Below are 11,695 nucleotides of genomic sequence, written 5' to 3'. Positions count from 1 at the left end.
CAGACACAGACACAGACACAGACACACACACACACACACACACACACACACACACAGAGACACAGACACACACACAGACCACACACACACACACACAGACGCACACAAACACACACACACGCGCACACACACACACACACACACACACACACACACACACACACATATATAAATAAAGGGATAGTCACAAAAACGTTTCGTAACTCATGGTATGTCTTGGTCGTCCAGTTTGATTAAATCAGAAGTACAGGAAGTAGAACGCGCCAGTTACAAAAAAATTTGTTGGAAATATAATTCACATAAAACACAATGCACTCGTTACAGAACGCGATATGTTACGTTTTATTATTATTATTATTATTATTTTCTTAGAAAGCAATAATATATATCCTCTCTTGTAGGAAGTACTGATGCATGAGCGAGGTGAAGGACTTTTGTTTTAAATGTATCTACCATGTTAAAAATGAACTGAAATTCCAGTCGTTGGCGGTAATGCACCAATCAGTTAGGTTGCCAACCGCCAATGAAGAAGAAGAAGAAGAAGAAGAAGAAGAAGAAGAAAATGTACTGAAGATTCATGCTGTAACGGAGGCCAGTGGAGAAATTGTACTTATTATTTTTGGTCAAGGTCAATGACTCATCAACGATGAATGTAAAAACAGGCAGTTATTTAATATGTAGGTCTCTGCGTTGCGTTAGGTCCCTGCGCTGTCGAGGTCATCGGCAAAGCGCAAGCCAACCACCGAAACATGTCAAGCGATCAGAGGTTTGTGTCGTTCAATTAAATGTACTATTGCTATTATTATTTGAAATTTAGAAATGCACATATTTCGTTCCCTTTTCTCTTACGTTCCCTAATGATTATTGAAATTTAATCATTTATATATCATTTAAATTAGAAAAAAAAGTTACTATTGTAGATCCAGTTTAATTAATTTTAACCAGATTTATAGTTTTGTTTTGTGGAAATGTCTTATGCTGCCTTGTTTTAATCTTTTCATTGTAGAGGACTGGATTCAGTCCAGAAGTAACATCAAAATATGACTGGATTGGTCCACCAGACAGACTGTCAAACCTGAGGCCGATCAGATACCACATCCCAGAGAATGAGACACCACTGGAAAGGAAGTTGAGGCATCTGAGACAGGAGACTGAAGACTGGAGTCAGGAGTTCTGGACTAACCAGAACTTCACATTTAGCAAGGTGTGAGAACCACAGTTGTATGGTGCGAGCTTAAAAACCACACAGTTTGATGCAGGAAACACATTTAACATGTTGAGTAGTTACTGCAACTATTGAAATCCTCCATGGAGTTCTTCCTTTACCACTATCACCACTAGAGGGTAGTTTTGTGTTGTAAATGTTTATTTCTTTAGACGCTTGCAGAAATATGCTTATTATTTGTATTGCTGTAAATACATAGAGTGTGGACTTTTTTGACTCTGGCCTTCTAGAACAGCTTAGCAACCACATAGCAATGTTGGCAAATTTTGTACAGAAAAGCACCACTTGCCCTTTAAAAAAAAAAAAAAAAAAATTTTTTTTGTCTTACAGAAAAAGGAAGAATATGTGAGATCACAACTGTCGGCAAAAGGGTTGTCAGAGAGAGATGATGATGGTGAGCCGTCTAAACATGAACATTACCTACAGTATATTTATCACACTAACTGGCAAAGATATAACCAAATGTACATGTTTAAGGATCAATCATTGAACAACTCGACCTGATAATTGAATCTTAAAGTGGTTGGGGACATGCCTTGTGTATAATGTGTCATTTATTATGGCTCCAGGAAGGAAAAGGACTTTAAGCAGTGAGGAAATGGCAGTATTCTACAAACACTTCTTGGACAAAAACATTACAAGGCATGCCAGTTATAACAGGTGAGATAAATACTCAAATTCTTATTATAATATAACAACACCTGTATACAATCTTCTACATGCCTTCTGCCCTCTGATTGATAATTATTTAACAAGTAAAAGGCTGTTTATTTGTTCATCTCTCAGTCATCACTGTATTACGTTGCATTATATGCTTTGCCCCCACAATAAAAACTACAGAACTTTGATCATTAAGCATTTAAATATCATCTTATTAAAACATATTATTGTAAGATATAGAGTGATGGCTGATATTTAAATGCATTTTATCTAAATAGTCTGCTATACTGTTAAAAAGATATCATTGTTTTACACTATAAGCTATCAGAATTGCATCTTACTTTTTAGCCATATAAATATCAGCAACTGCGGCAAATTGCATAGTTTTGCTCAGTTTAGGCCTCTGAATAAAACTGAGGAGTTTTTCTCCTCCTTAAGTATGAGCTCTATATTCTTCTATATCAGTGGTTCTCAATTCCAGTCCTCGCGTACCACCGCTCTGCACATTTTGTATGCATCTCTTATCACTTCAGATATTTGTTCTATTCGACCGTAAGTGCCCTGCGAAGTGGACATCACAGGATTTTCCGCCATGATTCCAGTTCGAAGGGAGCTTATATATGTTCCATTCAAGGGGCATTAAAGTGTGTGAGACATGAATTTAAATTGCATTTATTTACAGAGGTATATTATGTCACACTTCTCTAGTAAGTTTTGTCTGTGTGTTTAGACGCAAATCCGTGAATGAATGTTCCGAAGTGAAGAACTTCAATGGTTTCCACGTGCTCAGGGAGTAGGGAGCAAAGAACACTGTGTAGGGATCATGTCAATCAGAACACAGTTCATGCATGGTGCTCTCTTCTAACGAGCTGGTTGTCTGAATCAGCTGTGTTAAATAAGAGAGACATGCAAAATATGCAGAGCGGTAATGTACTCTTCCATTATAAAAAATTGACTTTTTAAATATGTCAGGCTTTACAGGGTTAATTCCCTGTTATTCATTTCTTACTAATCTTTTTGTTAATCAGGGAATGGTATAGAAGGAATTTCACCATTACACTTCTGATGGCGAGAGTAGCTCTACACAACACATGGAGGACACTGACTGGACAGACGAGGGGAACTGGACGAGAGAAAGGCAAAACTACATGAAATGCAAATAAAGACTGTAAATCAATCACAACTCTCTATGGTGTTGTCTCTATGTGGAAATGAAAGCATTTAAGATTAGAGCAAAGATTGCAGCAAAATCTGGAACTCTTGTGAAATACTGAAGATGCTTGTCTGCCTGTGTTTGTAAATATGAGAGTGTAAAGCAGTTCATCAGGCTAGAATTTCCATTCTCAATTTTCAGTAGAGAGAAGCAGTAAATGTTTACAATCTCAATCTTCTGACTAAGTTCAAAACCTGATAATTAACCCATGTTGCTGTAGCTACCCATGTGGAGTGGAAAGATGCACTGTTGTGTAGCGGCCTGTAGAAAGCTACAGGCATGTCTTAAAGTGATAGTTCACCCCAAACTGAAAATTCTATAGTCATTTACTCACCCTTGTGCTATTCCAAAATTGTACGACTTTCTTTTGTGGAACATAAAAGAAGATATTTTGAGAAATACCGGTTTGGAATGACATGAGGGTGAGTAAATCTAAATTTAGTTTTGAAAAAAAAAAATTCGGTTAACTATGTATCATTAAGTACAAACTTTAAGTTCAAACTGACCATTACAGCTGAAAGCTATTTATTTTTGAAGATAAAACACTGATAGAGTAAAAGCCTCTCTGTGATTCAAATATGGTTTTGGAAAATGTTTGGTGGAAAAAAAGGATTACATTTTTAGTACATTTAATTTGGCTAAATTATTTGCTACTTTGTTGATGTAGTGTATATTGTCTTGTATGAATCACAGCCAAATAATAAATAACAAGGACCATACAATCCATGAATTGTTATATTGAGGTAGATAAAAACACAGTTTAAGATATAGGCTAATAATTCACAAAACTGTATAAAAGGGGAAAAAAATGTCTTAAACTTCTCCAGGTGTGTCGAGTAGGGAAATGTCAAACCAGGAGTGGAGATGAAGCAGAGTAATTACCAAATGCTTTGAGCAGGAGAAATCTCTCACTCCACTCCTTCCCACTCTTTTATTGGCACAGAAGAAATACATACTGGCCAATTTTTCTCATAATCGTAAGATTAATCAACAGCACCTTGTGCCTAATATTTAGTAAAGCAACTTGTCATAAAATGGAAGTTTGCCAAATGCTTTATGAAATATACAAAATAAAACCACAAGGTTCAAAGTAAAATTAACTATAGCTAATAATAAGCTTGAGTAATGTGACAATTCTTATTAATAATATTGCTTACATAAACGAAAAGAACTTTATTATAAAAATGTGGCATGATGGTTTTGATTAATGTCTACATTAATAGCATTTGCCAAATCCAAACCATCATGCCACATTGCGTTATACTGACTATGTATACATTTGCGAACTAAAAAGTTAAACGAACAGAAACAATCAATGCAGCTATCACTAGTTAAGAGAGTAGAATATTCACACATTTCTCCTCAAAATCAATGAGAGTAGATTGTCAAACAATTTATGGATAATTTTGATAGAGACTTCAACAACTTTATTAGATAAGAATTTTTGTCGAAGAAGCCAAAACTCTTCCCAATCTATATCACTAAATATGTTATTCCAGATTGTCAAACAATAGCGCTCTCCTTTAATCCTGGGAAGACATCATCAGGAGGCGTGAACCTGCCGGAACACCGGGAGAAAGTAACACAACAACGCCATTGTCACCCAGTGCAGCTCCAGCGAACGACTATGTGATTATGAATCTACAGTTTCTGCGCCACTCTGTGATTTGAGCTCGCGCTGGAGGAGTCGGACTGTCAGTGGCAGGAACTTCCCCCTCGAGCTCCGGAAGCCTGGACACACACACAACTGCTCGGCCGCCCGATTTCAGCCCCAAACCCTCACAATCAGGCTGCAGAGCGTTATACTGACTTGGGGCTCGCGGTGGGACGAGCAGGAACAAGCCCTGTTACGGTTGTGGGTGATCTGGATGTTCCGCTGAACGGTAAGATGTTGATCATGCTAACGAGCTAACACGCGCTCAGCTCCTGTCCGAGGCTTGCTGGGAGTGTCGGGCTACCTGTCAAATGAGTGTTTACATCGCGTTTAAACCACTCGGAGATCGCTGTCTCTTTATTAGACCCGGTAAGTGGTTTGGATTGCTGCTCAGAGGTTTGATATTGAGAGTCAGACGCGTGATGTTAAGTCACAGAGGGAGTAAGGGAAGGCAGAAGCCCAGTGAGGCCGTGACATGCAGCCGATGAGTGTTAGTCACTGCACCAGATACAACACTAAACTATCCAGAAGACCAGCGCTAGATCAGTATTAACCCAGTGATAGATCTGTGTTCATTCATTGTTAGTCACTGCACCAGAGAGGTTTGTTCATGGCACAGCCATAAAACAGTGGTGCTCAAATCCAGGTCCCGAAGAACCCCAACATTGCACATTTTTGATCCATTATTGATAATTAACTTAATTATATCATAAGTCGCAGTACTGGGGTCTTCCAGGATTGAGGACCGCTGCCTTGAAGGGATTGTTCACCTTCAGTTGCTGATCCCCATTGACTTCCATAGTATGGAAAAAAAAACACTATGTAAGTCAATGGGGACCAGCAACTATCCCTTTAAACCAGAAGATCAGTATATTAAATATGTTTAAAATCATCAGCACATGACAGCCTGCCTCGTGAGAAGGCATTTCTGCAGTAAATAAAAAAAAAATATATATATACATAAATACATACATTGATAATGATAGGAACCAATATTAATAACTGAGCACCAAATAAGCATATTTATATGATTTCTTAAGGATCATATACTGAAGACTGGAGTAATGGTGCTGAAAATTTAGCTTTGCATCATAGGAATAAATTAAAGTTTAAAATATATTAAAATAGAAAACAGTTATTTTAAATGCTAATAATATTTCACAATACTACTGTTTTACAGTATTTTGGATTTAAAAAATGCAGCCTTGGTGAGCATAAGAGACTTCTTTCAAAAGCATTAGAAAAAAAATCTTACCCACCCCAAACTTTGAATGGTAGCTCAGCTTATGTCTGAGATGCACTCAAACTTATTTGTAACCATATGAAATAATTTAGCTGATCATGACTTTTTCATGACTCTCTGCTCTCTATTTATGTTTTTTTTTCTTTTAAGAGCTGCCTAATTCTCTAATAAATGTCTTAATGAACTGGTTCTGCTGGTCTCAGATGAAGCCTTTAAATAGGAGCTTGATAGACCAGTTGACTGAGTGATGATGAATAGCATCAAATGAAATTGTGTGCTACAAGAAATTGGTTTTAATCGTTTTAAATGAAATGAATAATATGTGACTCACCACTATCACTGAACCCATTGTAACCCAAATATTTAATAAAAAATAACCAATTTCATGACGATCACAAGCTTGGAATCATCTGAGCAAAAGGTGCTTGATCTCACTGCGTGACGTGGATCTTTTTAGTTAGTATGCAGGTGGCTTGCTTTGCTCAGCTGACATACAGTCCGTCTTTGCTCAGTGAAAGCGTTTGTGTTTAGTGAAGGCTTCGCAGTCTTTGAGCGGTGTGAATGTGTGGCCAGCTGCGAGCTCGGGCTCCGCTGCAGTGGCTTCTCAATGAGAGTGGCTGGTTCTCCTCTGGGGAATCAATGGGAAGGTTATAACTTTGGCTTCACACAGGAACTCGAGCACAATTCATATCCACTCATACTCTTGTGCTGCTGCAAAGTGCATGATTATATTAAACGTGTTCATCTGTGGGATGTGACTTCTGTGTGACGGAAATGTGACAGTGTCTTGTTATATAAGGGCTATGTAGGTTGCTTTACTGTAGTGGTACTAGTGGCTTTAAATATCCAATATTGATGGCAATATTGATGGAAGAAGGTGGCCATTTGCCAATATATAGTCCTACATTGTGCTTTTTTTTTTTTTAAATGATAATACTGATAAACCGTGATCATTTTGGTCACTATAATCGTGATAAGAAATTTTCATACCGTTACATTCCTACAATGTTACAAAATATATTTATTTCAAATAAATGCTGTTCTTTTGAACTTTATTCATCAAAGAATTCTAAAAAAATGTATCGCGGTTTCCACATTAGTATTAATCAGCACAACTGTTTCCAACATTGATAATAATAAGAAATGTTTCTTGAGCAGCAAATCAGCATACTAGAATGATTTCTGAAGGATCATGTGACACTGAAGATTGGAGTAATGATGCTGAAACTAAAAACAAGTGAAATCATGAATGAAACCGAGTTAAATTGACGTGTTATTTTAGATGATGCAAGGTGGATGTAACAATTTTCACTGAATAACACTTTAAATGTTGCTCTGTTTCTCATGCAAAGCTGTTACATGACATTAGAAGGCTTGGAATATAACACACAATATGGATGGATTATTGTATGGATTATTATTATGATACACATCCTTATTCACTTAAATTGTAGGCTACAGAAATAATGACCAGGACAGTCTTCAAAAATTCTAATTTTTGAACAGTTTTGAACATCAGTTTTGAACAAGTGAACGATAGAATTGTCATTTTTGGGAGAACTATTCCTTTAATCTCTGTCCTGTTTTTTTCCCTTGGTGTGTGGCCTTCCTGTAATGTCAGCAATATATCTTCCTGTGACTCGACAGCGAGGATGTTGTTATAGTTACAGGCATTAGGTTCGACCCCCCTCTCCCTTCCCCCTGAGGTCACAGGAGAGTATTTCCCAATAGACTTAGTGATAGGTTGTGAGTCATGCTAGAGAACTTCTATCGGCTTAACAGCTCTAATGAGCCTTTAAACCAACCTGTTCAATCTCTTCAGCTCTCTGCTTTCAAACCGTAACTTCCTCTATTTAATACTGCATCTCTAGCGTTCTCTGTCTCAACCTCTCCAGATTGAGTAATAAAGGATTGATTGTTATCATGTAATTGAGTAGGAGGTGTTCAGGCCTGCAGTGGTTTTCATTTATCTGTCCTCATATGATCTCATACTGTTAGGATTTGTTCACACTGCACTTTTGTCTTTGGGAAAAGTGTAAATTTTCCCTCTGCTCTTGTCTATCATGACATCTTGCCATGGTGCTGCACGACTGATGCACACAAGACAACATAAACACAGGTGGTATTGCTGAATTTGGCATGTTTATGCATGTGTTCTATTCAAAATAGTTTCACTATTCTTAATAGTTTAACGCTGTGAATTTTGTGTTACTAAAAACCTATTTGTACCCACTGAAGAAAAAAAAATCTTCCTTGAAGTCTCACCTGACTGTCTAAAATACGATTTTAATTTTTTTAAACCACGTATGAATGGATTTAATGTTTTATTTCTTTTGCTGAACATTCAGATTAAAACTGCTGAACGGATTTGAGTCCGATTTTCACACATTTTCTGCCAGATTTCTGCTGCCTGTCTGAAGAAAACTTAAATTTCTCTGTGCTTCAAGGTCTGTCCTGCTTCTAACTTCTAATTCCAATGCAGGGGTACTTGGAAACATTCCATTTTTGTATTTTTAAATCAATAAAACCAAAAAGAATGACTTAAAAATATCAGGGCTATCAAAAGATGAATATAATCACAATTAATGTCTTGTTTTTAGTTAATGTGAATGTTAACACATGCAGTTTTAAGGAAAGAAACTAATATGTAAGAGTTATGCGTACAGCATTGAGTTTGGATTAAACCTGTGCTAAAATGTCTATTTTACATATAAATGAAGACACAGGGCAGATGTAGATTTCTGCCACACTCTTGACTCATCCCATTCGCACTTCTCTTTTCTTCACAACAATGTAACTAACGCCAGATGCTATTGAGCTCTAAACGTCAAAACTTGTGAAACACAAACAAACTTGCCTCATTAAAGGGACAGTCTTTTTTTTCAAGACTGCATGGTTATCAGCATTGGTTAATTGCATGTTTAATTGAACATTCTCATTTCGTCTTTTTTTACATTTCGATTACACTTGCCATCATCTAATACTAACAATCGCAATCTTTAACTACACTAATTATTTTATTAACAACACTTAAACATAATATTTAGCAAGTCTCAAAATTAGTATACATTTTTCATACGTACATATGAAGTCACTTGTAATAGATTTTAGTTTTTAGTGTTTTATTCTTAATTTATTTAGACAAATAGTTTACCATTTTAATATCTGCAGTTTATTGGTTATCAACCAAAAATGAAAATAATTATTAATTTATTGACTGTTAAAATAACGATTATTTTCAATTCTACAAAAAAATGGTCTTGCATTCTAATATATATTCATTGCTAAAAATATACCCAAGCGACTTAAGACTGGTTTTGTGGTCCAGGGTCCATGTAATAATGTTTGTTAATATTCTTAAGGCAATTAATATATATTGTTAACAAGAATATCTAACATTGTTGTTAACATTATTGAGGGTTCTAGGTTAAATGAGAGTCTTAGTGGGTGGTCCCTGTTGGAAAAGAGCTATGGAAATTAGTATATTCTGAACAGTTTGTGCAGCATTAATCAGTACTTTGATTCCTATCATGCAATGGTGTTTCCTGCTCAGTGGTTGCCACATGCCAGATGACGAGCTACTTTATGGGTCACATGAATCTCTGCCGTCTCGCTTCCCATTTCCCTTCCCGCAGGAATACAGCACAGGCCCAAAGCTCAGGAGCAGCACGTAGACCCACCTCTTCGTTACATCAGCATTGCAGGGAGGAGACTGTACGGTTGTTTTCACAAGAGAAAAGAAAGCTGAGGAGACATGTTAATTTCTAATGAATGGGTTTTCCTAACATCTTCGCTGTAGTCTGGATGTATTGCGTTTTAAAGGGCAACAATCTCAGGTTCTCTCTTCTTTCTCTTTGGGTTTTTGCAACTCCCAGTACGCTAACGCTAACGTGCCTCACCCACTGCCTTAGCAACCGTGATCTTCCTTACCAGGTGAGTAGTGTCTTGGCAACAGCAATGACAGCTGCTTTGTGTCCCTGTGTCAGGCTAGGAAGAGTAAGGAGCCTCTCAAATTCTTGAAGGTTTGCAATGTTGTTGCACCTCAGAGTGAACTTACTTTTTGTCTTATTTTTAGTTTTGAGTTCCATGTTCGTTGTGTTTGCTAAAGCAAGCTATTATGCTAATACTTATGATTAGTGATTAATACTTTACAGTAAGTATTAAACGTTGGTGTGTAACTCATATGACACTGTTTGTGCTACGAACTTGAATGATCCCTCAAATTATGTGGTCTGCTCTTACTTTCCTTAGAGATAACACTTATGATTTCACCTGGTGGCCGAGACACATTAAACCGACATCAAAGAGCTAGCGGCAATGGAAGCCTATTGTGGTGTTACATCAAGTTGCCTACATTTGGGGCAGAAATGTTGCACTTGAGTACACCGCAAAGACACGGCCAACTAGCATGTGTGTTCAGCACCTGTGTGAGTGGAAGGTGGCAGTCCATACCAGAAGGTGGCAGTAGTCTGTATTTGTCATTCAAACTGAAATGTGGACCCAAAACAAAGCAACTGTGTGCACCCTCCTGACTTGGTCGGTTTCTTGATGTCACTTCCGTTTTTCTTCTTGTACACCGATTCGCTTAGTTGAACTGCCAATCAGAGTGATCTCTCTCTCCAGTGGGCTCTGACGACAATTCCACATACTCAACTGGTTGAAAAGCTACCGATGCAGGGTCCATCTAGTGCCAATGATGCAGAATACACTAGTGGATGTGCACCTGTACTAGCTGTAGGCATATGCTAAGCATTCACATCAAAACTAATGTATGCTTTTGGCTTGATATACTCAAGTGATGTATACTTTCAAACAAGCAAAAAATCCCATAGACAAATTAAGAAGGGATCTGTGCCTAGGTAACCTAGGCACACTGATTTGGTTTGATTGCAAAGTCCAAAATTTAAATTTGATTCCATCTCCTTGCTCCCATATGATGGATTGTATTATTTGGCTTCGAATCGTGGAACATTTATTTCATCAACATGAGTACTATCATGAGTATTGCCAAAAATGGGAAGCGTTGTTCACTTCACATTTTGATTCATGGTTTTACCCCATACACATATGGCATTTATGGCTCTCAGAAGAATAAATCAGTAGAGCAAGAACAGCTAGGTTCTGGAAGTAAACCACAATAAGTCAATGTGATTGTTAATCTAATTTTTGAAAAATATAGTACCTTGCACACCCGAATCCGTAGCAGTGCTCTGCCGCCAATTCAACATGTTCAATCAGTCGAAAAGCTACTGACGGGGAGTCCATCTAGTACCAACAGTGTAGAACACACTTATTTTCCACATTCCACTCTACTTGCTGTAGGTATTCGCTAAGCATTCGCATCAAAACTGAAGTATACTTTGGGCTTAATGTGCACAAGTGAAGTACACTTGAGGCTTTAAAACAAGCCGAAATCCCATTGACTTCCAATGAGGAAGAGATCTGAGCCTAGATATCTAGAGACCAGAATATCATAGAGACTAATGTTGGATAAGTAAGCAACCATCTAAAAACCACACAAAACACCTTAATACCCACATAGCACATGCTAAAAAATGTCTTAGCAACCACATAGCAATGCCCTGGCAACCACCATAGCATTTGTTTTGCCCATGTTTGTGTGTTTTAAAGTGTGACGTGACATGTGGCCAAGTATGGTTACCCATACTAGGAATTAGTGCTCTGCATTTAACCCATCCA

General features: G+C 37.4%; 2 protein-coding genes across 2 annotated transcripts in view; both read left to right on the top strand.

Annotated features, from left to right (window-relative positions):
• The first annotated feature begins 412 nt into the window (after positions 1-412).
• LOC107678583 (apoptogenic protein 1, mitochondrial-like) lies at positions 413-3,062 on the top strand. The gene is made up of 5 exons (XM_016473907.1): positions 413-766; positions 1,007-1,204; positions 1,556-1,619; positions 1,795-1,885; positions 2,914-3,062. The coding sequence occupies exons 1-5, from the start codon at positions 647-649 to the stop codon at positions 3,035-3,037; spliced, it is 597 nt and encodes a 198-aa protein (XP_016329393.1). The 5' UTR covers positions 413-646; the 3' UTR covers positions 3,038-3,062.
• Positions 3,063-4,673: 1,611 nt separating this feature from the next.
• LOC107678539 (kinesin light chain 1-like) overlaps positions 4,674-11,695 on the top strand; it is a 37,480-nt gene continuing 30,458 nt past the window's right edge. The window contains exon 1 of the mRNA XM_016473827.1: positions 4,674-4,981. The gene's annotated coding sequence lies outside the window, so the exon portion shown is untranslated. The remainder of the gene's footprint in view (positions 4,982-11,695) is intronic.

The sequence above is a fragment of the Sinocyclocheilus anshuiensis genome, unplaced genomic scaffold (genome assembly GCF_001515605.1).
Source record: "Sinocyclocheilus anshuiensis isolate Anshui unplaced genomic scaffold, SAMN03320099.WGS_v1.1 scaffold536, whole genome shotgun sequence".
NCBI lineage: Eukaryota > Metazoa > Chordata > Actinopteri > Cypriniformes > Cyprinidae > Sinocyclocheilus > Sinocyclocheilus anshuiensis.
Note: the sequence above shows the minus strand (reverse complement) of the source record. Positions and strands in the feature narration are given on the sequence as shown.